Raw genomic sequence first — 27,976 nt, forward strand, 5'->3', positions numbered from 1 at the left:
AATATTATCTTGTTTCCAGAATAAACAAAATGCTGAAATGCCTCTCAGAGATCAAAATTATTTTTAATTGAAATTTTATTTATAATTTTTGACCATTGTAAATAGACACTTGAGGATGCTTTGCAGCTACAAGAAGGATTTTCTCAAAATTGGTCATGCTTAATGAACAGAGCAAGAAAGTTATCTGGAATTAGGAGTCTAAATAGAGAAGTTTTTTTTTACTTATTTTGATTCTGTAATTCAAAGCCTGAATTAGAAATATTTCTACAGCTTACTTCATAAAAAGGGTAAGGGGCTAGAATATAGGGATATGATGTTAAATACCAGTCACACCATTTTTTTTTTCCTAAAAACAAGACATGCAGTGTTCAAGTAATAATAAAAGATACTGCTGCCAGAAAAAGTTTAGTCATACATTGTGCATAGAGTGTATCAAAATCATCTGTAGCTTCATTAACTTCACTGGGAATTACAACCAGGGTAATGTCAGAGATAAATACAATTCAGCATACTGAAATTCAGGGCACATTTAAGTGAAAACATTTCCTTCCCTCATCTTAAGAGAAATAAAATTGCTGTTTTAAAATGAAACTGTTGCAAGGAGGAGTTAAAAAGCAGCCCAGCCATTTGACTTCCCTTTCAACAGAATGTTTTGACTGCTGACATTCAACATTTCAGCTTCAGGTTGTACAGACAGCAGATACCAAATTTCCATCAGCTGCAGCTACACTAACCTGTTAGGTGTAAAATAGCACCTGCAGAATTACAGCCCATCAAAGAATATCAGACCCCTAGTGTTTAAATGCTGCTGAAATTAAAAGTAAAATTAAAATTAAAGTTTTTGTCTTTTTTAATAGACAAAACTAGAAATAGTTTATTTTCACATAACTATGAACTTGATTAATGTAAATGCAGCTGTATCTGGGGGAAAAAAAAAAAAAAAGCCATTATAAAATCAATCAGTTAGCAATTCACATTTTAATATATTTTGTTGCTACATCTGCTTTTTACCAAAACTTCCACTATTTATTTTTCCGGTTTAATATATATTAGCCTTTTTATAGCTGTAGAAAGAATGGATGGAGTATAATAAGAAATCTTAGGCGTTTCGGGCATTTTTGCCGTATCCACACTGTCTAGAAAGATTCCCAGGTTGACTCTACTATAAACAGTAGACAAAGATGATTTTATAGCTCTGTATCTCTGTTAGTGATTTATGATACAGTGTCATAGTACTTTCCCTGCTGGTGTATAGAAGCAGCAAAAAGAAATTGTAGATTGTCTTCATATTGATTGTATTTTGTTTGAATAAATACCACAACCTTTGTTTGGGCCAACAAATCTCAGTATTGTGAGCATTAAAACACTCCAACTACTAACTTTTCTTTAGGCCTATGCAGTCTACTTGTGCAGTACTCGATCTGAGATAATCCTGCCATTTGGTTTCTAAAAGGTGGGGAGGAGGAGACATTTTTCAGGGAGATTCTCTGACAGCCATTATCAAATGTTCCCTTTGCAGGGTTGGCCAATGCCACGCTGCTTCTATAAATTTCCAGAAACGCAAGATATATCAACCTTGTAGATTGTCACCGATTTCAAATGGAGTGCATATAGCATCTGAAATGTTAAAATACATATTTAAGAGCACAATACTGAAATGCATAGACATTTCAGTCCTATGTGCGTTAAAGTCTATACAGGAATTATTTCAACAGTTAGGTTTAATATGTAGTGCTTAATATGGAATTTTAAACATCTGCGTTGATGCAATAGTAATTAATACAGCCTTCATGCTTGAACTCCAGAGAAGTCCCTTTCACCACAGCATTGCCCTTGTCCTGTCCGTATCACGAGTGCCTCCCTTCTTTCTGTACCTTCTCCACACAAAAGCAAGTAGGTACCTTGGAACTGCAGGATGCCACTGCCCTGCATTCCACCTCACGCCACCCAAATGAAGCAAGCTGGCACCAATGAGCACTTTGTTTACCCACGCAGAAAATCAACTTTGAATGGCTTCCAAAACATGCATGTACCAATTACTTCCTCGTGTGTAAGGGAAGGTGAAATATTTACAGAATATAGTTGAAGTGTACACAGGTGCGCACAAGCACATGCAAACACTCTGACACAGAGAAGATGACCTGCTCGTCTCCTTTGTATTAGAAAATGCTTTCATGTATTGATTAGGTAATACTAAACAGGGAATTGCAGGTGAACAGTTTTTTGAAATTGCCTAATCAGTAAGGACTAAATTGTGCCTTCAGGTCAAATATTGCAGAAGGCTTAGGAGTCATAACTGAGACCAGATTTTTAAGAGAAGCTCAGTTCCCATCTAAGACCTAACATAAGGAACTAGAGTGTCAAAATACATTAGCACATTTGAAAATCTGATCCGTGTGTACCTGGCTAATAGGCTGCTGGTATCTTGAAAAATCTGACCCAAATGTGGATGCTAGGCACTTAAAAGTATAACCCTACGCACTGTTGAAAATTTAATCTGAAACGCTAATACTAGCTGTCTAGCCTGTGCCACCAGAAGGAGAAAAGGACCTCTGCTCACTGTCACAATTTCTGGTCTCTCTTATTAATTCTCCTAAAAAGGCTCCAGCACCCTTTCCGTACTGAAGGAGCGAGAACCAAGAAGTATCTTGTGCATTTTAGTGTAATGAAACACAGATCAACACTGATGCCAGTAAAGTCACACAATCATCTATCCTGGTAAAAAAATCAGTTTGTTCTTAGAACTTAGCTTTCCAGCCACCAAAACAGTGTACTCGGAGCACTATCACCATTAAAGAATATTATCATAATAAAAATTAATCGGTAGAACCCTATAAATCACTTATTCCACAGGACATCATCTTTATTTCCAGTATAGACTGTAGCTTATCATATGTCACAACAATTATGTAGTTTCTAATAATGCCAATTTTTTCATTTGATTTTATTTAGTCATCTTGTTAGTGTTAGAATTCATGATTAAAAGGTATCTATTGTGAATAGGCATATATTTTATATATATATACACACACCTGTGTGTTATTGGTGTGTAACCAATATTTATTTCGCCAATATAAATAGCAAGGTCTGTTAACTCTTTCGTGTAATTTTGTACAGAGGGTGGTACAGCATAGAAACAAATTTTTAAAAGAGGATGTTGCCGCTATAGTCAGAGTTTTCGTGTTGGTTGAACACAGTTTCTTCCTCATATTCCATTTTCATGTAATCGAATAGATGGCACCCACAATTCTTCGAGAAAATAAATAACTCTGCTACTCAATGTTATCATTAAGCAAACGGTAGCAGAGGTAATCAATGGTTTAAATTTTTTTTTTTTTCTTTTTCTGGTAGTTGGTCTAGGAACTGAATGACTTTGAGATATTCCTCACTTCGATATGAACTTGGTGGTTACTATTTACGTGTTAGCAGTCTGAGACTCAGGAAGGGCAAGAAGCGAGGCCAGCCCAATGGCCAGTGGGAGGATGGAGCCCAGGTTCCTCCCTGCTGGGGCAGGACTGTAAGGGGAGCACTGTGCTGCGTCTGCCATGGGCCAGCTCTGTGCTGACCAGAGGATTTTCTGCGTAGGAAAGCAACAGTGTGAACCGCTGTGTTACCAGTGCAATTGCTAGTCTTCACTGTTATTCATCCTGCCTTTCCATAGCACTAAACTAGTGGCTGTCAATGGTAATTATGGCAATTACTTACATCTTGTAGTGGATAAAAAGGATTTTGAAGCATTCATTCAACATTTTCTTTTATTTGGTATCTTACCCCCCAGCTCTATCATTCGCATTCCCCTTTTCCAGAGTTTTAGTAGCCTTATCAAGGAGATACTGGAACCAGTTCATACTATGCAGTTTGTTCTGCATTGCGGAAATATTCCTTTATTTATTGCTTTCATTACCTGTCCTAGTGGAAAGTAAGCCATTTCAGGAATAAAAAAAAAAAGGTGGTTTACTGTGTTTTAACTTACTTTATGCCTGTGGTTTTAGTTCACCACTAATCCAGTTAGCCCCTGAAATAAATAGGCATGTTCCGTGAGTAATTTCTTTTCTTACTAATCTTCATTCCCTACTGTGTTTTAAAAACTGTTTTGAGGCTTCAGTTTTCATGTGTCTTCTTAAAGTAGGCCAAACCAGTTCAATCCAAACTAAGACCTTGTTCACTACAATCAATCATTAAGCCCTTTGCTTTACTTTTTTGGTTTCCACTGCCTATAATTCCTACGGGCAAGGAATTCTTAATTTATTCCTCTTTAATATCCAACATACATTTCAATTGAAGTGTCTGTTTCCGATAGAATAATGCAGATGTCAGATCATTTTTGCCATACTCTTTTGCAAGGGTAAATACTCTGTTTATGTGCTTGTCTCTTAGCCTAACCATGCAGACCCCAACACATGGTTCTGTTCAGGAAAGACAGACAAATAGGTGGTCAAAATCAAGTATATTTGTTGACCCTACACAGGGAGGAATTTCAATTCTAGACTAGAAAAGGATGGGAATTCTTGCTGGGTGAGGGAACCAAGAACCTAGTTTGATTTGCTGTTGACAATTTCCCTCTATCTTAAGCAATATGCTTTTCAAAATGTCACTGTGTTGTGTTTGTCATAAAAATTATACAGAAACACCATGTGGTGAAGTACTTTGCAAAAATGCAAGTTTCCCGGTGTAAATCTGGCATACATTTCAGGCAGGAGAGGAAGGGGTTCTGTAATTCTGAGAACAGTTCACCCTTCAATAAACACTGTGGTGGTTTTTGTGGGGTTTTTGGATTGGCAATACAATCTAGATAATAAATTCCTCTTATTTGAGACATAATCCAGATTAGGATTTTGTTGTTCTTACGTAAAGCAAAAACCATTTTGCCTGCTGTTCTTACTCTTCATCCATCCAGTTTTTCCAGGATCCTACAACTTTCTAAACTGATCTATCCAGTTTGGGTTTGTGAACTACTCAGCTTGTACAGAATCAGAAATGCCACAGTGATTGCTGTCTTTCAAGTACTTGTTGATATTCGCCTCTCTGATGTGCTTTATCAGCATCTTAATGTGTGCGTTCGCTGCTGCATACTCCCTGCTGCTTGATTCACTATAATAATTTCTTCCTTTATGCTGCTGGAATTTTCTGACGTGAAGAAATACTTTATTTGAGACCCCTGGGTTTCCCCTGCTTCTTAGTGATGTTATATACAGAATACATACAAACCAGCCTTTAATTTTCCTCAGAGCAGTATTTTGAGAGGTCTCCTTGCCCTCAGTTCAGGTGCTTTCCAGTCTTTAGCTAGTTGTCACCCTTTGTGGTGTTTTCTGAATGATTCCTGGGTGGCTGGATGTTTGTTTGCTGTATTTGAGATGAAGCTTGAATTTTAAACAAGGTAGATTGTAATCTGAATTTCTATCTGGACCTTGTGGTGTTTTTCTTGGATGAGAACTCTAGTTTTCTCCCATTTCTGCACAATGATACGATCAATCAGCTAATCAGAAGAGGTACAATTCTATTTTCCCATCCTGTGATGGTGAAAGAAAGCATTTGCAAGGATAGAACGAGATTCTCCAAGCAGAACTCAATGAGTCAATGTCCTCATCTGTTGATCTCACTCTCTCCCATCATATTAACAATTTTTTCCCCTGCTAGACTGAAATCCCATGCTCTTAGCAGCACATTGTATCATCAAGTCTTGTGTTTGTCTGTTGAGCTCTTCAGTTTCACCAGCCTGGGATCGTTTTTTTGCAGGGCATTTACGATCAAATCCTGCTTGCTTTCAAATGACAACACTTTCAAAGTACCCTGTTTAATTTCATTGTTTATACAGGCACTGATTTTTAAGTGTATTACATCTGGATATAGGTTTCCTCTGGATATTACCTGTGTAGGATGTAATTGTGAATTATCCAGACTGTCTACAAAGCCACTCCAAAAAAAACCAACCCAAAACCAAAAAAGGGTTTTTCTTGGTATAGGAAGAACATTCAAAATCTTTGTACCTAATTTATAGTTCAATTTCATAGGGTCTGTGGAATTTTTTATTTCTGGATTATCACACAGATTCTGTGTTTCCTTTAATTATAGTGGTTCTTGTTGACATTGCCCTCTCTTACTAGTGAGGATTGGGTTTATCAGCAATAAACTAACCTGCTCTGAATTCACTTCTACATCTGCCAGTCTGTAGTTACTGAAAAGATTTCTCTTTTCTTTTACTTTTCCTCCTCTTTTCCCCTTGGCTAGTTCAGCGTTTTCAACCATTTTCCTTATTTTCAAAGGCTTACACCTGAGGGATTAAGATCTACATTCGTTTAATATCGGGAATAAAGTGGAAGTTCCAGACTGCAAGGCTAAAACTTGAAGAAGGATCTTTGTAGAGATTAATATTTTCCTGAGCAATCTGCAAGCTGAATCATGGTCTAATTAAATAGCACAGATTTAGTGAGTTTGCATTTAAACATTAGCAGACCCTAGAATGGCTAAGCTGAAATGAGTCTGAATCTTTTCCGTGAATGGGAAGTTAAATTATCATAGTAATTTGATTAAATCATTTTTAAATCTTTCAAGCTAAGTCACCATTTCAAAAGAACAGTTTGAAGTCTTAATCACCGTTTGGAAGTGCCCTCTCTCTGCTATTTTGTCTTACCCCATTTCCTGTGACAAAATCTGTTTCCCAAGTCACAGGTTCCTAAACTGCTCCGTGAACCACTGTTTGGCAGCGGAGTGCTTGCATTAGGCCGGTGGAGAGCTGGCTGGTCACGTTCTTCCCAGCTGCTAAATTGATTTCAAAGACAGCAACAAATACGTTAAATGCTTCGGTACTATTACTTTTCCATGTAAGCAATTGCTCTGTTTACCGGAGGGATGGTATACAATCAACCTCTGCAAGGAGAGGATAAGATCCCTTGTTTTAAGATGTTGTCCACACAGAGGAAGAGTTTGAGAGCATGGAGTGTAATAGCTGTATCAGAGCGCAGGGTTTGATTCACCTTCCGTTCTTGCATTTTCTGGGAGTGTTCTCTTCCTCTTTTTCCCTCTCACTCAGTTTCTGTGTAAGAAATATGTAGAGCATAGATATTCCTCACGCTGCAGGCCAAATTGCTATCCAAACTGCAGAGCTAAAGATCTCAGGGAAGTTTCATCTCTGTGTGAAAAATATATTAGTCTGGACTCCGTCTATCTATTTTCAAACTCAAACATGGTTGCCGTTACAAATACTGATTCAGGGAAGAATCAGACTAGTTTTATACAGGGTTAAAAACTAAACATTTATAGTCAGGTTCTCAAGAAAGACCTGTTGTCTTATGCAGTATCGTGTAAAAAAATTATCACAAGAACAGTCAGTCTTTGACTCGCCAAGCATTTGTTGCTGATAAAATGCTCCAGTTTGGTTCCGTGACAAATCTGAGTCTGGGGAGAGGAGGAAAAGATGTGTAATTTCTGCACAGACTGCATGGTTTATGGAAAAATTATTTGGAGTAGCATATTGTGTGTTCTGTAGCACAACAGTCAATATCCAAGGACTTGGAAAAAGAATCAGGGAGTAAAGACAACAATTTGTTTGCATTCCAAATTAAGCCCAGTGGCTGGACCCTATGCTTAAGACATCAGTCACGTTTGTATGTGTGTGTTAGCATGTCTGTATCGATTACATCTGTTTGTAGGACACAGAATTCAGGGCTTTTCCTTTATTGACACAGAATTATTTAATAGAATTGCCCTATTAGAAAACTATCAAAAATGTACGAATTTGGGGAATGGTCTCACATTAATTAAAACTAAATTTTGCTAGAGGTAGTATTTCCCTGTCATCTTTTTTAAAATGTTGTAGCCATTTTTTTTCCCTAAGAGATATTTTTGTGTTTTTCTGCTTTCAGCACAGTGCACCTTGATGTGCAGTATCACATCCCTGCAGCATATGTCTTAACTGCATGCTTCTTAGAGCATGTATTCGCTAAGACTCAGAATTATTAAACATGTAAAATTCCCATAGGACTCCATTATGTGTAATTAACAGATAAACTGTCATCAGAATCAATAAAACGTGCTAAATGATCCAAACTTGTATATAATTAAGTGTCTGTTTTAGAGCAGGAGCTGTAACTTTTATTTTTTTTCTTTTCAATTTGCACATTTGTTTTGACAATAGAAGCTGGAACATTTTTGTTAACCTGTTATTTACTGGTTTGTGTTTTAGTTTACATGTTTGTGTTTGAAAAGAGAGAGGTGTTTACTATCTGGCCTAATTATCTGAGGAAACAGTTGCACATCAGCTTTTAGGAAATGAATCTTAGATGCATCGTAATTCTCTGGGTGTAATTCAGATATTTGAAGCACGTGCAAACTTTGATGTTGTTATCATCAACAGGGTAAAACATGAGGCTCTGTCAAAATACTGATCCAGGGCATCAGACTGCTTAATACAGGGCTTGGAAATGATGATAGAAGCGGGTTCTTCACCATCCAACTCCTCAATCATTATTCTGTCTGGGAACAGGAGCTTTATTCCAAAACCAAAAATTAAGATGCAAAGCAGGATTGTACTAACTAGAGTTTTCAAGGATATACTTTCATAATGCCATGTCCCAGTTTCACCCTGAGCTAAGCTTGCACAGTGTAGCCTATCCCTAGGACTTGCACCCTCTCACAGCAATTCTGTTTTCATATGGGGTTTTATTGGCTCTGTAAGTCTGTCGACCATCCAAATTTTGGTAGCTGATAGGGGCTGTTTGGTGGTCTCTTTCACGTATGACTATTCTTCCTTACTTGCATTCACCTCACTTTGGACCACATCAGGGTTGTTTCAGCATTTATGGCTACATAAAAGTAAGAGAATTAGGGCTGCTTGTCCGAAGTCATCTCAGTATGGTCCAGTAACTGCATGTTCTCAGGGACATCTTCCCTTTCTGTATCTATGCAGTTGAGGGTTTTACAGTTATTTCAGTTAGATCTTTTCTTTCTATTTCACACTTCCATTGCTTTAATCTTTCCAGGTCATGTAGCAGTTTAGTTTAGTTTCTGATGTGCATTGTGTCTAGGCTTGTCACTCAATACTTACACCACCAAAACATCTCACCTGGAAAGGTACAGGGCAAGGTGCTTGCTCTGAGTGATTTAGAAAAAATGCAGAACCCCAACAATAACAGGATAAACCACCCTCTGAGTGGGTGGGAGAGAAGGATTACACCTTGTAGGAGATGTTAGCTTCACAGAACAAAAGCTGTTCAGGAACATCCTAAGTGTTGCCTGTCTGAATGTGCCTGAGGGAGAAAAATTTGCTAAACCTATCGGGAAATCACATCAAACCTGCTTTTCCCTTGTGTCTGTGCAGTGGCCCTAATCCCACGATTAGCTCCGCTGAGCAGTGGGTAATGACCATGGCTTCCAGCTCTACAGCCTTGGAGCCTGACACAGAATTTTACTGAGCTTTTCCATAGTAGGGCAGTCATTCTTGCTTCCCCGATAAAATGCAGACCTCAATTCAGGCAGCCCTTTGGCGCTGTCATTTCTTCAAAGCAGTAACTGTAAGAGGTGGTTTATGGAGCAGCAAGGGTGACTGTTTTACTTGTTTGAGGAGGATGAGGAGAAGGATCACTTACACAAGAGTTAATGATACATTTGTAGTTCCACAGTACTTCCAGATATTTTCCTGAAGGTCAGTGTAGAAATTAGTGGGTAATTATCTTCCTTCTTTGTGAAGGAGTATGGACAGAACCAGTGACAGTGTTACGCAGCCATAGTGTTATCTGACTTCTGGAACACCAAACCAAAACCTCCTGTTGCTCCTTTGTTTTGCAGACTCAATGCACATAGAGGATGTTGAGGCAGTGCAGAAACTTCAGGACGTCTTACATGAGGCTCTGCAGGATTATGAGGCCGGGCAGCACATGGAAGACCCACGTCGTGCAGGCAAGATGTTGATGACTCTCCCGCTTCTGAGGCAAACCTCCACCAAGGCTGTGCAGCATTTCTACAACATCAAACTGGAAGGCAAAGTCCCCATGCACAAACTTTTTTTGGAAATGCTGGAGGCCAAGGTCTGACTAAAGCATCATGGGCTTCCCCATCATGCACGTTTTAAAAAAAAAAAAAAAAAAAAAAAAAAAAAAAGGGAAAATAAACAGGATAATAATGGCAAAGAAACTTAGTGTTTAATTAAGGAAAAAATGACTGCACTGATATTTAGCAGCAAGACTGTGAAGCAGCTTTCAACTTTTTCTTCTGTGTCTTTCTGATGCAGTTTTTCTTTTCCTTTTCCTTTTCTCTCTTTTCCTTTCTGTTCTTTCCTTTCCTTTTTCCTTTTCTCTTTTTTCTTTGCTGCTGAACTTTTTAAAAGAGGTCTCTAATTGAAGAGAGATGGAAGCCAGGCCTGCCAAAGGATGGAAATCCATAATATGGATGCCAGTGAACTTATTATGAACCATAATGTCCCCAATGACAAAGGAATCAAAGAGAGAACCACCGTACCTAGCAGTACAGTACAACACGATGAACTGACTGAATGCAGTATTAGATTTCATAGGAGCAGTCTCTAATTAGACGACTAAGCGACGATGCATCGGCTGCTTCTTATCATTGCATTTTCCATCTAGATCAGTTACAGCCATTTGATTCCTTAATTGTTTTTTCAAGTCTTCCAGATATTTCTTAGGTTAGCTACAATGTAACTTTTTCAGGGAATAGTTTAAGCTTTATTCATTCATGCAATACTAAAGAGAAAGAAATACTGCATTTTTGTGCTGGCTTGAACAATGATGAACAATAATGAAGGACAAATGAATCCTGAAGGAAGATTTTTTTAAATGTTTCGTTTCTTCTTACTAACGGAGATTTTTTTGTACCAGCTTTACCAGTTTTCAGCCATTTATTAATGTGGGAATTTATCTTACTAAAGCAATAGTCGAAGGGAAGGTGCATATTATCACGGATGCAATTTATGTTGTGTGCCAGTCTGGTCCAAAACATCCAGTTTCTTAACATGAGCTCCAGTTTATAACTAAATGTTCACTGACTCAAAGGATTAGATTACACCTACAGTATATCCAAGTAGTCTAACATATAAATACTCCATGTCAAATACCAATCTGTAACAGTGTTAGGAGACAGCGACTGTACAAAGGTATAGTTGCTACGTGATTTCTAACTGCTTCAGTTGCAAATGAACAAGATACTGCCTGTTTGCAAAATTATAACCTCACACGCAGAAAAACCCTATGAACCAATAGTAGCTTAGAGGCAATAAGGCAAATGCCGACGTTTGCAAAATTAAGAAATCAGAGTAGTAGACTTCTGACCAAATTGAAGAATTTAACACTTCTATACCTTATTTATTGATTTAGATTTTATTTTGTAAATGGCAATCTTTAACAAGTAGCTAAACCAGTATATGTGCTTTTCAACCAGTATTGTCACAGCATGAAAGTCAGTCAGTTTCAAGACTGTTACGAGGTGTAATCTAATGTATAAACCGATTAGATGCCCCCAGAAAACTACAGTCGCTAAATAACCAATAAACAATAACCTCCATCAAATGCTATACCAATGTACCAGTGTTAGTAGCTGCTCCCTGTACTATGTGAACATCCTTATTCTATGTACACAGATGTAATTAAAATTGTAATCCTAACAAACAAAAGAAATGTAGTTCAGCTTTTCAATGTTTCATGTTTGCTGTGCTTTTCTGAATTTTTATGTTGCATTCAAAGACTGTTGTCTTGTTCTTCTTGTGGTGTTTGGATTCTTGTGGTGTGTGCTTATAGACACAGGGTAGAATTAGAGACAATATTGGATGTACAATTCCTCAGGAGATTACAGTAGTATATTCTATTCCTTACTGGTAATAAGGTTCTTCCTAGTAATAATTAAGAGATCGAAACTCCAAACAAATACTCGTTATTAACAGATACACACTGAAATCATAATATTTTCAAAACAAGGGATAATTTCTGTAACAGTTTATTATAGAATACCAATGTATAGCTTAGAAATAAAACTTTGAATATTTCAAGATTATAGATAAGTCTAATTTTTAAACGCTGTAAATATAGCTTTTATTCAATCATCTCTCAGATGTTGTTATTAACTCGCTCTGTGTTGTTGCAAAACTTTTTTGGTGCGGACAAGTTTCCAAAACTATTGCTACGTTGTGTGCTTTAAACAAAATAACAATGGGCTGATGCTTCATCAGCCTCGTGCTAGGAAAAAAAAAAAAAACTGTGTATCTATCATTAGCTATATGGGACTATATTGTAGATTGTGTTTTCTCAGTAGAGAAGTGACTGTAGTGTGATTCTAGGTAAATCATCATTAGCAATTCATTCAGATGGTCAATAACTTGAAATTTATAGCTGTGATAGGAGTTCAGAAATTGGCACATCCCTTTTGAAAAATGTCAAAAAAAAAATTACAACTCCTGGGAAAAAGGTGCTGATTCTATAAGATTATTTATATATGTAAGAGTGCAAAAAAAAGTTTATTTTCCAGAAAGTTTGTGCAGGGTTTAAGTTGCTACTGTTCAAGTACACTATATATATATAAATATATAATATAAATATTGTTTTTGCTGTATCACATTAAAGAACTTGGGCTTCAGGGTCAAAAGCCAATCGACTAGAAGTATACAAAAACACACAAAAAATGGAGATGTGTTAAAGGCACACGGTGCAAACTTTAGTTTTCATTTTCCGTAATTTTTTGGAGCTGCAAAAGAACAAGTATCTCAAGACTGTAAAAGCATTACCTGAAACATAGCTAAAAGAACTGCACGGGCTTTATAATGTTGTTCATCTTAAACCTTGCTGGAGAAGAGTTCTTTCAAGACCACTTACTTAATGTGAAGTGTTGGGAAAATTTCAAAGGGTGTATGTTTTAGCCATAACGATTTAATTTCTATTTTTGCTTCATTTTTTAATTTTTTCTTATTTAAAGCAATATGATTGTGTAACTCCCAGAAGTTACACATTTGTTTCAATCAGATCAGATTGTTGTATTTATTCCACTATTTTGCATTTAAATGATAACATAAAAAGATATAAAAAATTAAAACTGCTATTTTTCTTATAGAAGAGAAAATGGGTGTTGGTGATTGTATTTTAATTATTTAAGCGTCTCTGTTTACCTGCCTAGGAAAACATTTTATGGCAGTCTTATCGTGCAAAGATCGCAAAAGGACAAAAAAAAATTAAACTGCTTATAATAATCCAGGAGTTGCATAATAGCCAGTAGTTAAAAAAACGAAACAAAACAACAAATAAAAACAAACATGTCTATAGCTGTAGATGGGCTTCACATCTGTATAGCAATCAACTGTATATTTTTGTGATGTGTATCATACCGTGTGCTCCAACCAATGTCCATTTGTGTAAATGTATTTATTTTATATTGTATATATTGTTAAATGCAAAAAGGAGATATGATTCTGTAACTCCAATCAGTTCAGATGTGTAACTCAAATTATTATGCCTTTCAGGATGATGGTAGAGCAATATTAAACAAGCTTCCACTTTTGATTGCTTTTATTTTATTTTTTGTGTTGTGGGGTTTTTTTGGTTTTATTTTCTTTTTCAGAAAAGGAAACAGGAATTAGCATTACCTTTTGTTACTTCCATTCAAAGAGGAGCCAGCGTTATCACTTCTCCCTTAAAGTACAATATGAGTGTAAATAAGTGCTATATAAAGCCTTGTCAGAATGAATTCCAGTGTGGTACAAGACATTTTGCATACTCTTAAATATGCAAAATGTCTCATAGCACATTAGAATTCAGGCTGACAGGCCTTTATATAGCACTTATTTAATCTTAAAGCATCTTCACATCAACCTGCATTACTCAAAATCATTGCCTCTCTGTCAATGTCATAAAAGAAAACTTTCCCACTATTTTAAGATCACATTAATATCATCTAGAAGTACTTATTTGCTTTCTCCATCAACAACCGAATCTATCATTCATTTCCTACTGCAGGAGACTCCTTTTGTGTGTTCTGGGTAAAAAAAAAAAAAAAAAAAATCTGTATTATTTGATCCAGCTTTTCTGAATGGAAGTAAATAGCCACCGGAGCAATAATATAGATTGGTGTTAATGAAGAGCACTGATAAGTCATCAAGATCCAGGGGGGTTAAGGAGCACGGCTGCAAACTGGCAGTAAACGGCCTCTCAGCCTCTTACCCCCAACAGGTGCGGGGTCAGCCCCTCTTGCCTGTGGACCCTTCTAGAACCATCACAGAAGTGCTAATGTGTGCTTTTCTTGCTTTTTAGCCTATCTTGATAGTATTTTGTCGTTGTGTTTGCCAACATTATTTCTCACCTTCACTGCTGGCTGTTCTCTGGCTGTTCTCTGGAGGTTCTGGCTGATGGCACAAAGGCTGCTGAACAGAACGCTGGCACTCAGGGACGGGGATTGTTTCAGCCAAGCTACCAGGGCAGCGCCAGTGGCTTTTTGTGCTTCACAGTCTTCCAGTAGCAGTATGCCTCTTCCCTGCTACCAGTGCCTTCTGTATTTTAACCATCCTAAGAAATAGGGGGGTTTTGAGTAAAAGGAGCAGCAGAACAATAGTAAGATGAATCCTGTGTGGACTCTTCAAGGAAGGTCAGAATTGGTTTTTTTGTGTTGACACGGCTGTGTACACAGGCATACGTACGTACGCACATACGTACGCGTGCACAGAACTGGTTTTCCCTGCTTTTTTAGTGTTCTGATTTTGAACTATTGCGAAGTACCTCCTCAAAGGAAAAGGTAGTACTGTACCATAACTTCAAAGTTAAAAAAGTAGTATCACAAATTTTTACACACAAAGGGGGGGAAAAACCGTAAACACTGGTATTCCTAGTCTTCCTCAAAATGTAGTTGTTTCTAACCGTTGGTTAAAGTTTTCACATACAATTAACAAAATCGTAATTAACATCTCTGTACCATTTTTCATGAGAGGATCATGAAGCACCATGCAATCATAAATTTAGCATCACAGAAGAGAAAATACGGGGAACGCTGAGATGAAGCCACTTCTAGGGATGCAACTGCAGAGTCGTTTTGTTTTTTTTCTTTCTGTCTTCTCCTGCCACTGTCTCTGCAGTAAAGCCAGGATGGGCACAGAAATCCATCAGAAAAGTTTCAGTAGGCAGAAATGTTTCAGTAAGTATCTGTGGGGAATTTGTCTAGGAGCACAAACTTCTCTAAAGTATGAAAATAGCTACTAAATCTTTAAAGAAAATTAAAAGGGCTTGGAGCGCTGGCATTCGTAGCTTGCCCAACAGGTCCTGCTACAGCTCTCAACTGCTGCATCCCCAACCTGTGGCTGCAGCAACACCACTGAGCTAAAACAAGGAGATGCCAAACTGACAAGAGTCTTCCTGTGGTGGATATGGCTTAGCTCAACAAAACTAGATTTTGACTGACATGGCTTACATCGCCCTTCCTCTCCCCTACTCCCCCTCCCCAATAAAAGAAGCCATCCCAGGGTAAGAGCATGGTTTTGCCACCGTGGGTGCTTGTTTGACGGCCTTTGCCCCTCTCACCACACCAGCCTGGCTGCGGAGCGCTCTGCTCCTGCCACGCTCTTACACTGGCACCCGTGCCCGCTCGCAAGCTGGCCGATGCCGCCAGTAGTGATGCAAAAGGAAAACGCTCCACTTGCTGAGCTGGCTACTAAATGGCGTGGGATTTATGATGGGCTCTGACTTTTCTTTGGAGATTTGCATCCAAGTGATGGTCTCGATGTCATTTGGACTTTTTGTGTGGTTGGCAGGGTTTTTTTGAACTGGTGAATTCACAGTGTGAAAAGGTCTGGCAAACACCAATAAAAGGTAGTCTGGTGTGGTGCCTTCAGCAGCTCCTTTCTTGGAGAAAGAAATGGCGTGAAAATCATGCACCGGTCAGTGCTATTAAGCATGCAGTTATGTGTGCTTCTTAATACACAATGCCAGTGCTGTTCAAATACTAACAGAGATTAAATATGTAAAAAAACCAAACCCACAACCAAACCACCAAAACCAAAAGAAAGAGAGATTCTGAAAGATAACAGAGATGGAAATACTGTCCTTAGTAGGACAAGCCCTCATGCTGTACATCTTTAAGTGTCCTCCTGCAGCATCGCCTGGTAATACCATACTTGAAAAAAGAAACCCTAAGCACAAAAACACCTGAGACCTTCTGTGCACAGGCTTTTGCAGCAGAAAACACCTCTCTAATTTTTTTTAACATTACCTGTCCTGGCTCCTGCATTAAACTCAAGAATGGGACAGCTTCCATCTGTTTTCTGCATTTTTTTCTACAGCTTTGTTTATTTTCCTTAACAGCTTTTTTTACTTGCACCTTTCCTTTACTTTGCATTTCATCTCTCTTGTGTAATGTAGGTCTCTGATTTCACATGGCACTTTGCTAATTACTATATCCTTCGTTATACAGCCTGCCTGCTGTAGCTGCCTCACAAGGAGTGTGCTTTTTCTGTCTGCTAAGATAGTGATTCTGTGTGTATAGGTTGTCTCTAACATATAGGTCACAAACTTCCTCCTTGTGGTTGCTATTAAAGAAGAAGAAGAAAAAAAAGTATAGAAAAGAATATGGGTGCATTTATTTGCTTTTAACATTTTTATTCATAAGTGTTCAAAAGTGTTTGCATTTCCACATCCCAGCATGCTAATCCTTAGTATTTTGTGGAGACTAAAGGCCGCTCTTTCTTAGTGTTCAGATTCCCAAACCTGGCTCCTTACAATCTCCGTTAATATAAAAAAGCAAGTGGCGGTAGATTGATTACACGCAGGCTCTTATTATTAAGCAGAACAGAAAAGAAAGGAATTTCAAAATATAATCCTCCGTTCCCAGGAGTATTTGTCTTGTTCTCCATGAAGTTAAAGGTCTGAAATAATGTGCCCATCAGGAGCTCAATGTTGCATGTCCATGCCAGTTGGTCCAAGGGCTTGTTATGATGGTAATGACCTGCTGAAACGTGAGCTTTGATGGCAACAATACAATTGCTACCAGCTCACCCGCTGGGAGAAATATTTTATTATTGTCAAATGCCCTCCACAGAGATTTGTTTTGCCTGTTCCTGTTTAAATTAAATTCAGAGCAGAACTGCATTATTATTTCTCCAGAGTATATTTGAAATAAACAACTAGTCTCCAAATTTGGGATTCCTGGTTAGTTTAAATTTTCTTATTAGCAGAAAAATTACAATAGGTGACAACATAGCTGCAGGAATATTATTATGGCAGCCATACAAGAGATTTACACACTGAGAGCATGGCCTAAAAGCACAAGAACTCCCTTCTACTTTACAAATGCCAGCCAAATTAATAATTACCTGTGCCATAAATTCTCCAGCCTTCAAGAATGATGTCAATGCTCTTCTGTGTCACACTAGAGGAATTTTGTCATAAGACTAAGTGGTGTTCTTTATAAAGAGTGTTACTTATATGTAGAAAGAGGCCCAAGAAAACAACCCTTGCCACTCCATATTACAGCAGCTCAGTGAACGAGTGACAGCAGGACTTCAGAGTCATTTACTGCTGCTTTCTCAAGGCAAAACTATCTCCTTACGCCTGTGAAACAGAGCAAATTTTGTTCCACATTAAATGGGCCAGATTATCTCTTCCACAAGCTAAAGAGACAACACTAAATCCCAGCTCATGTAATTTCCTTCAAAATTGTTCTGCTTGGGCTGGGTGTTCCCAGGAGCGCCACCAGCAGAATTATCCAGCAATTCAGCTGTACTTAAATTGGCAGATGTCGGAGATTTAAGACAGTCCCGAAGCCTTAACACAAATCCTCTACTTCTGTACTGCCTCGTGGCCTCTCCTCACTCGTCAGCCGATGCCACCGTTGCTGCCTGCTGCCAAGCAGCTGATCCCGTGGACCGACAAGCTGCCGGGCAGTGTCGTGATTGCCTTGTTCAATCCAGCACCGAGAACTGGGAGGGGGGCAGAAGATGTGCTGCATGTTTGCATCTCTCTCTTGCTAAAAACAAGCTCTAACCCTGTGTTTCTCATTCATGGTGCCTGGTTATCCACTTGCTGTTTGCCTTTTTCCCTGTCTCCTGAGTGCTCATGCCAGTGAAAAGCTGTTCCATCTCAAGACTGGGTGATTTTTGTACCCTGCTTTGCTGAAATATGCTTTGCCCAGAGGGGCCCTTGAGTAGTGCAGGGCAGGCATCTTAGCATGGGCAAGGTGATACCTGTAAGCTAATGGTGCAAGGGCAGGTCATCTGCCTCACATCAAGCCGTAGAGATCTATTAGAGGAGCTACCACACTCCTGAAGAGGAGGAACATTTACAGGGGAGGTGAGGACTGCTGGGTACACCTCCCCTGCAGTGATTCCCTTCCAACTGCATTTCCCAGCCCCTTGCACAAGCTGCCAGCCACTCACACCAGCCATGGTCTGACCAGCAGAGAGCAGGGACCACTGCGGCCAGAGCCATGAGCCAGCGTGGTTGGGGATTCTAGAATCACAGAATACCAGGTTGGAAGAGACTTTAAGGATCATCTGGTCCAACATTTCTTGGCAAAAGCACGGTCTGGACAAGATGGCCCAGCACTCTGTCGAGCTGAATCTTAAAATTGTGCAATGTTGGGGAATCCACCACTTCCCTGGGGAGATTATTCCAGCAGCTGATTTTTCTCACTGTGAAAAATTTTCCTTGTGCCCATTACCCCTTGTCTTTTCCAAGTGTCTCCTTGTAAAAAGTGAGTCTCCATCTTCTTTATAGCCACCCTTTAAATACTGGAACATGGTGATAAGGTCTCCCCTAAGCCTCTTCTCAAGGCTAAACAAATCCAATTCTCCCAGCCTTTCCTCATATGGCAGGCTTCCCAGTCCTTTGATCATCTTTGTGGCCCTTCTCTGGACCTTTTCCAGCCTGTCCACATCTTATTTGTATAGCAGGGAGTGTAGGATGGCAGTGTTTAAAGGCTCTCCTCACAGGCAACACAGGCAAGGTTTGCAAACTACAGATGTTCACCTGGCTGGGTGCTGGGGAACCTGATGCAGTGGCCCCTCAGCATGCTTTTTAGAGAGAGAGTTAGAAGGTAAATGGCAAGTGGAAGGGGTTAAAAGAAAAAAAGTATTTTTAAATTGCAAGTGCTTTATGAATTGCGCTCCTAACGCTCTCCAGTTCAATCTACCATGCTCTATCTAATTTCACAGCTTTGCTGGGAATGTCCACAAGGTGAGGGACTGGCAGTAAGAGGAAGTCAATAAGGGCACAATTCTCATACCAGGCTGTGAAGGAGTCACAGACGTGCCAGTATTACTTGCCAGAGGTTAACTTGGGGTCTACAGGGCTCCATGATGGTACTGAATGGAAAAACTCCATAACAGCCTCAGTAGTTTCCTTCTTCACTGCTACCCCAATTTAGATTAAAAAAAAAAATACCTGGGTCTGAATCCCAGTGAGCACCTCTATATTCTGACACAGAAGTGCTTCATCTTCTCTAAGACCTGCAAGCTTATCGCCCCACAGACTTGCCAGGTACACAGGTCTCTCTCCTTACCTGTAGCTGAAACTTCACTGAATATTTTGTCCTTCCCTATGTAACAAGAACATCTTAATGAGTCAGATGTCTACAGTCCATGGAGGCTGAGTTGCACAGCTTAGTGGCAGACATGGAATAACCTCCTCAAGCAGGAGCTGAATCCCAGATCATGCCCACAGTTTCCACCTAAGTTAATTTGCAGTGGGTTGTTCCCGCTCTGCTGTGAAATCTTAGCATAATTGTACAGTAGTTTTCCATGTTCATAAAAGAAGTGATAAGAAAATCCTTCCCCCCAAGCAGCCTTTCCACTTCTCTTTCTTCCCCTCCAGTCTCCTCCTGCTCCTCCTTGCTGCAGGACCAGCACTGCGTTACCAATGCGGGCCCAAAACACTGGATTTAAGGCAGGAGCAGGGAAATTATAATTTCGTTCCAGAAAGTGTGCTTTCCCCACCCCACTGCCCAGCACAGATCTTGGCTCACAGCTCTGAGCTCAGGGCCCCAGCCCATGCTGTTATTTTCAGCTGAAAGAAATACCTACAGTACCAGCATAAAGTTTATTTGGGCTGGCCCTGGGGATGCTGTGGAGCAAAGGTTACAGTGGTGCAGACACCCTAATCTCAGGCTTGAGACTGGGCATTGCAACCTGGAGCAGCCTCTCTAGAAATGCAGAAAGCAGTTCTGCTTGTTAATAAAGAAAAAGGCAGGGGTCTGATACAATCTGATTCTCTTATTGAAAAAGCTACAGGGCTCGTTACCAAATTCCCCCTCCCCTCCCTGGGAAAGAATAAAAAAGAAAAAAAAATAAAGAAGAAAAAATGGAACACTGTAATATAGTCTCACTAGACACGTGTTTTTATCCTTCCTGTCTGGCTGTCACAGCAGTCTTCATGTGACTTCCATGACATTAGCCTTCTCTGAAAGGGCTCTTTCCCAAAAAAGGGGGCACTCTCCCATTTTCCCATGCTATACAGTTGTGGTTTACAGACACTTTTGGTTTTTTCCCATTCCCAGGTGACTGGCTCAGTGTCAGCCTACCCTGGCAGTCATATATTGCTCCAGATGATTGAGATCAGCCATACTCTGGAGCATCCTGGGTTGGTTCCTTTTTTCTACTCAAGGTACCCTAAAATCTGCAGCATAAGCCTTGTAGAGCACAGTGGCTGCTTCTTCAGGGTTTAAATCTGCAGAGTGCAACAGGAATAGCTTACAGCAGTACCAGCGGCCTGGCCAGGAGTGTTTTCTAATGAGTAGCAATGGGGCAAAGGAATACAAATCCATAATAACAAGCTTCTGTCTTGCTCTAGTTTGGTTATGTGAACTTGGACATCTATATAGTGGCTCTTTTCCATCTCTAAGGTGGACATAAGCTCCCATGTCCCACTGACACTGTGGGAAATAATGAATCAATCCACGTATGTAGGCAAGGACTGATACTGTCTACGTATTCCACTCCTTACAGATGGATAAAATGAACTGTTGTGAGAGGGAACAGGTCACTTCTTGAGGCCAATTCCACACATTGTAAGGCAACAACGAAGGATGCAGACTACTACAGTACTGTGCTGGCTTTGCTTTGCATCTCAGATTGCAGTAAAATTAACAAGCTCTTCAATTTCTTTCCATGACTCTTTGTCCTCTTCCATTTATATCTTATCCTCTGACTACAGCAACAAAAAAAATTTCTCTTTGATATATTTAAGATCGTGGTACATTGATGGATTTTGGGCAAATTTTTAAGATCGGCCTTGATAATGCTCTGAGATGTAAACGTGCCTATACTTGCAATATATGAGGTTTTACATAGTTCCTACATTGATTCCCTTGCTCCTTTGTCACCTCAACACTGAGCCCCACTCACAAGGTGACCATGACAAAAGTATACAATGGAGAGGGGGATCCCTTCCCCCTCCTTCCCTTGCTCCTTTACATTGACCAAATGTCTTTCTAAATGACTTGCTGAGCCAGGCTGTTCTTGTATCTTACATATAAATGGACTCTGTCTTACAACCAGAAGATTCAGGGGAAAAAAATTTCAGCTCCCAATGTGAAAAGATTAAGGTCAGTCACTTTACACTACAAAACCTTTACACAAGAGCAGCATAACAAAAGGATCCTCAAGCCTATCCGCAACATAGTTTATAGCTCCAAGAAAAACAGGAGAGTCTGCTACATCCTTTTAGGATTGCACCACTTCTTTATAGACTTACAACAGAAACAGCTGGGAGATGAAGGTAATATTAAATAGGAAGAAAAGCTAACTTGTCTCCCTACTTCCATTTATTTACTGGTAATTTTTTAATGGGGAGAACATCTGCAGCATAAGTGGCACATGTGTGATTCACAGAAAATGCATCACATTTTGGATCACATTGGGTCACACTGCAATGAAAGCAATGGTACTTGGTAACCAAATCCCTACAATGGTTGGCTCTGAGGCTTTATTCCTCTTTGTTTACTCCATCAGCATCTAAAAGCAGGTGACAGAAGCTATGTGACTCAATACCTATGAAGCACAACACACTCCTTGGACTGAAGCAGTTTAGAAGTGCCATTCATGAAATCAAACGATCTTAACAGATGTTCCAGCTTAAAGATAAATTATTTGCATTTGGCACTGTGGCCCAGCTAAATTGCACTTCCTTCAGTAGACTTCATTTTGACAAAGCAATGAGTATCAGAAAGGACTTATTAAATGCATTAAAAAATCTACTTAAAATTTATAGACCATGCCAACAGCAATGGGGGTCTGGAGCACAGGTTGGTTAATATAAATAGATTAACAGTTGCCAGAAGGGATATCAAACATACCCATGGATTTGGAAGAATCTCAAGATGAGAAGGTCATGTCCATGTTAGAAGAGGGAGGCAAAACCTGCAGAAAGGAAAAGAGACCTATATATGAAAGAAAATGCAGTTGTGGGGGCGAAAGAGAGCAAAATATGGACAGAAAGAGAGAAAGAATATATGTAGGAATGGAGTACACATCAGGGAAAAGTCCAAAAACTGCAGCTTGCCTTTTTGTTATGTCTATTTTGTAACAGCCTAGCTGGAGTCAATACAGCTATATTAATTTATTATTATTTTTAAGTCAGTGCAGAATATGAATTGGGCCCACAAGGCTAACAAGATGGCAGGCAGATACTGGGATAAAGAGGCATCTTAACAGAAAAATCAGAACATTACTCCTTGATTTTGTGATAGAGAGCAATAGATCTAGCCTATGTTTTGCTTAAGCAGCAGGACAATTCACTGGGTGTGAAGAGCTGTAGTGTCCTGGCCTCCTCTCCGCCTTTGCCACTGCCCTGACCAAAGGGTGGTCTGAGCTGGGGTCCCTTCTGGAGCTGAGAGATGGTGGTTTAGTTCAACTAAGATTAAAAACTTGGGCATGCTGAAGGCTCTGTGGATTATTGCTGTTTGGACTGAGTGGTTGATGAAGCACTTTATCAGCATGTACAATGAAAGTAGGCCTTAGAAACTGAAGTATTGCATGGAAGGTAAAACATAATGAAGAAAAAAATGGTTGGTGGGTACAAATAACAGTGAAAGGATCCTGATCAGGTCACTATGTACCAAGTGCTTAATCAAGTGTGAGGGCTTTCCTATAAGCTGAGAGCACTAAAGTTTCATCCTGGTCAGTATGCAAACTGTTCTGTGCACTTTGGCAGCTGAAGCTGAACTATGTGAAGGCAAGCTGAATGTTGATGTCTACCTTCTATATGAGCTGCTATTTTTGGAAGCTAATTACCCCTGTTTAGGGAGTCAGGTTAATATATATTTGTGGGACACAGGATTAGAAAGCAGAAGGCCTCAGCTTGTTGGAAATCAATTTTAATATCCCTATGGCTCTAGTAGCATAAGTGTCAATATACCATATATATGTCTTACAGGGGCTTCTCTTTTACAATTAAGCCACTTGATTTACTGCAGGCATGACACTTGAACTGGAAGAGCAAGGCAGGAGTTTTATTTTCAGGGAAAAGGGGAGAACTAATGATAACATTCATAAACTACTCCTAAGCATAAGTGCTTATTTCTCTTAAGTTATCATATGAATTCTTACCAAATTGTAACTCTATATTCATGCTTGAAAGATGATCATTTAGCAAGGAGAATATTTTCGCTAGTTTGGACTTTTCTCTGCATTTTACACTTGCAGTGTTACTGCAGTACAGAGCTTGTTACTTCTATTCTGAACCCTTAGAACATCTGCCCTCAAACTGAAGGGATGAATCTTTGTATTGGGATGAGGCATGTGCCTTGAGGTGAACCCAGAGACCTTAAAAATAAGCAAAAAATCTACCTCTGTATCTCTCTTTTGCAAAATGCTTCCTCTTATTTGCCAAGCATATGGAAGGAATAAAATTGCCATGCTTTACCCAATGGACCAAAATTTGTCTTGGATTGAAGTGTGTCCTGCACACAAATCAGTAGTGTGTAACACCTCCTCTATCTCTCTTAAACCTTGAGTAAGGACAAACTTCTATACCCAATAACAACCAGAAAACAAACTACTTCATGTTATGTGAAGGACGAGCACAACACCTGCAGCTCCCTCTAAGGAGAGCCCAAGGTCACCCCCTGAGGAGAGAGACCTGTGTGAGTGGGGGCAAGGTGGTCTCTGAGCAGACGAGCTGGGGTATCAGGGTGGATGGTTCCGGTGCTATGAGTGCTTCGCATCCTTTTTGTGCAGGGAGTTCTGGCTACAGAAAGGTGAGCTGCTAGGAAATGGTCAGAATAATTAACTGCATTTCATAGGTTAATTTGGGCAGAACTGGTGTTGCTAGAGCCTGAATTGTAATTATTTTGTGGAGGGCAGCAGAGGAGAAGGCAGGGCAATGAAGAGGGGAAGAAGAGAAGACAGTGTGTACCTTCAAGGAGCTGAGGAAGGCCAGGTTATGGAAGGTGTGTGTGTTTATGGATGGGTGGAGAGGGTCCAGCTATTACAGAAAACAAGCAGCATCTCATCTGAAAAGCTCGCTACTTGCTGCTGTTGAATAGGGACTGTGGTGAGAGTAAAGGCATTGAGAGCAGGTGCTCCCACAACCATTTCTAGCTGCTGGAATGGCTGTGGCCCAAGCAAGAGGAGGAAGGGAAACATGTGCAGGCAGGCGCAGGCAGGGCAGTTCAGGCTTCAGGTAGTGGCAGGCAGGAATTCTGTCACTTCTGGGGATCATTTTGTGGGAACAATGTTTCACTCTAAGTCTTCTAGGCACCATGTTCAGTGTCCTTTCCTTCAGTCTCAGGATTTCTCTGGAGACTGCAATATGGGTATTCATTCTTTTTTAAATTTCTTCTAAACTGATCTGCACTAGCTCCTGCTCAGAATACAAGCACATATGCCATTTTAACACTGGCTAAATGAGGAAAAATCTTGTGTAAAACATCTTCTATTTTGATATTTTAAAATATATTAAACTGAAGTAATTTTGAAACAGTTTTATCAAACAAACCAAACTAGGTAGAACTAATCTGCACAGATTAATTTTGTTCTCTAGCCCCTGTCTATGGGGTAGCAATTTTGCCGTGCTTATTGATTATCAGACAAGACTACTAATCCCCTTAAGGTCATTAAGTGTACTTAATTAAAGAGCAGTTAGCAAGCTTCTCTTTACCAAGTTAATAGTGGCTGTTAAAAGTGATTTGTACATTACCAATATGGTAGCCATTAATCTAAAAGTCAATTTGTCATTTATATTTGCCCAAACAAATACATTCAGTAGGCTGCAAAGAAGGCTAGAAAGCATTCAGCATCTGTTCTTGCAGATTGTGCAAGGAAAAAACTCTGCTTTCTTAAAGTGTAAGGCTTAGGCAGTAGCAATTTCCACCTACTCTCTTCTATAACCCACTGTCCTATTCCATCCTGAATTGGAGGGGGAGGAGGAGAGGATAAAAATCTTGGGAATATTCAGTTCTGACAAGTTTCATGAAAGGTAACAGCTAGATGGAGACGCTCAAAATAATGTCTTTGGCAGAAAGTTTGAAGATCAGCTTTACTTTCTTTGGCTTTTTGACTGGCAATTGGTGAAAAAGAAGTTCAAGAAGCTTCTCATTAAAGTCAAGGAAGGAGGCTGAATGTATGGTCAGGGTGACTTAAAAGATATGGAAAGGGGAAACCAGGGATATTGATGAGAAAGGAGGGTAGGGGAATGCAGTTCTATAGAAGTCTGGATTTCCTTGTTCTGTGAATATCAGAATTAATTTTTTCATTACGAAAACATGAATACATATAAGTTTTAGTACGATATATATTTCAAGATTAAATATATAATGAAATATATAACATTTTCTGGTTCTTATTGCATACATAACTTGTTTTGTGAGAATGATGTGTATAGGTGGAATCTTCAATATAGATGCTGTTTCACTAGCAGAAACCTATTGCTACAATTAAAGCAAAAGCTCTTTAGTAAAATACCATGTCTGTCATGTACTCTCTTCTACAGACTTAGTAATTTAACACCAAAAGCAAATGTATCTAGAAAGTGATGAACCTCAGCTGAGCATCTTTTAGGGTGCAGGGTAGGATGAGCGTTGCCCTGGGAATGGGGATGTAAGGGTGATGGTCACACCCAGCCTAGCTCTGCCAGCAGGTACCTCTCAGCAGTGCTTAGTGGTGCTCTTCTAGAGAATCACCAGCTGGTGAGGAAAGCAGTTACTTTCCCTGTTTGACCTGAGTAGGTAGCCTTCCTTGAACTTGAATTTCTGCTCCTGGGACTGGAGAAAATTTCAAGGTAGAGGACTCGCCTGTAGAGTATTTTAGACTTGGGAAACTTGCAAGGATAAAATGTCAGTCACAGAAGTATTGTTTTAACCCATATTAAGGCTCAATTATTTGCCTCCAATATTTTATTTTTCTGCTGTATTTGAGATATATATGTATATAAATCTTTTACAAAGATAGACACCATGTTGTAACTTGCTTTTCCCATTAGAAAAATGGAGCCTATACTTGGCAATAGGATAAAATTCTCATTTTGTTCTCTAGATGCAAATATATCTATAAGCCAGGATAAAACATTATCTGTCCTGATCATACAGCTAGTGTCATTCTAGGATAACACCTGCATTTGAGAACTTCTTTATAATATATTATTTTTGCTTTACTCATCAAGCCTGTTTAGAAAGTTAGCAGGCACCTTGACTTATGGTGAAGGTCTGTCTTTGGCAGAAGTACTCATTTAAATCTTTTGCCTGCTCCAGTGTGTCAGCAGAGCTCCCTGTGATGACGCTGGGAACAAGACTAGGAAACCAATCTTGCTTTAAAAAAACAAAACCAAACCAAAAAAACCCACAACCAAAAAACAACCAACCAAATAAACCAAAAAAATCCCCCACAAATGTGGCCCAAAACCTCTGCTCTAAGTGAATCAGTTCTCCAATTAAGTTCAAGGTTTGGCTGCACAAAAAGCTAAGAAAATGAAGGGTGGAAACAAAACTAAAGAGGAGAGAAAACTGTGGTGGAAAGGAGGAACTGTGATTTCTTTCATGCTGGTACTACACTGAGAAAATGTATATGGGACTGTTTAGGCAAGGTGGAACAAACTGTGTGAAGTAGTGCAGTGTCTACCTGGGAACAGAAACTTGTTACATGTGTTTAATACAAGCTTAAGAGCACAATTTAGATTTTTTTTTTTTTTAAATTCTTAAAGTCAAGTGCATTAGAAAACTATTTAGTAACTATTATTCATATATAACAGAAAAGAAAGAATAGCTTTCAGTTGTGAGGCTTTTTCAGGTTTTATCAAAACAAAGTTAACTACACGACTAAGGGCCAAACCAGCATGTCTCCTAATAAATCCTTTGGTTCCCACTAGGGTGCCAAGGAGAGGTTTTTCACAGCAACAGGCAGGGGTCACAACAGGCTTGGGGCTCAGCTGGAGCACCTGTGCAGTCATCTTAATTTTGAAAATGTATATACTGTTAAATGACAGAGCTCCCTCCCATCCAAATACATTTAATTTGCAAATTTCCAAGCAGCTTATCTGCTAACAATCTTTTAATATTCTATTTATTTATTTAATATTGTTGCTTGGGCTGCTCATATAATCAGATAAAGGTCATTAAACCAAATTTATGATTAAATAGGATAAAAATATTTATTCTCTTTACTCATCCTATTAATGTTATAGCTTATGCTGACTAGATGTCGATATTTGAAATGAAGTTACTACATTTTTCAAATATCATAATTATATGAAAAAGCTATATCATCTCATTGTGAGGATTACTTTCTACTACCTTATTTACCATAATGTTTGCACATATTGGTCTTCAGATTTCCTCATGCTGCTAAGTGCAGACATTTCTCTAAGTCTCCCATCTGGTACCTGCATTAGCCTCCACATAGTTTTATTTTGATTTTTTTATTCCTTAAGTCATTGTTAATGATTTAAGGGATTGTTTCATACATTAGTCAGGCTTTGTGTTTTCAGGTTGGCTTGCAAACCAAAGTATTAAGTATTTGCTCCTTTAATTGCAGCCAAATTGTTTGTGCTATGAGAATGTCACAGTGTAAAGCAACTGC

At 39.2% G+C, this 27,976-nt stretch overlaps 1 protein-coding gene across 13 annotated transcripts in view; it reads left to right on the forward strand.

Moving 5' to 3' along the window:
• Positions 1–13,491, forward strand: part of ESRRG (estrogen related receptor gamma) — a 408,226-nt gene extending 394,735 nt beyond the window's left edge. For all 13 annotated transcript variants that reach the window (XM_074817905.1, XM_074817904.1, XM_074817911.1 and 10 more), the window contains one exon: positions 9,784–13,491. In XM_074817905.1, the coding sequence (XP_074674006.1) occupies positions 9,784–10,028 (245 nt within the window). In that variant the 3' untranslated portion in view covers positions 10,029–13,491. The remainder of the gene's footprint in view (positions 1–9,783) is intronic.
• Positions 13,492–27,976: the final 14,485 nt, after the last annotated feature.

The sequence above is a fragment of the Strix aluco genome, chromosome 3 (genome assembly GCF_031877795.1).
Source record: "Strix aluco isolate bStrAlu1 chromosome 3, bStrAlu1.hap1, whole genome shotgun sequence".
In the NCBI taxonomy this organism is placed as follows: domain Eukaryota; kingdom Metazoa; phylum Chordata; class Aves; order Strigiformes; family Strigidae; genus Strix; species Strix aluco.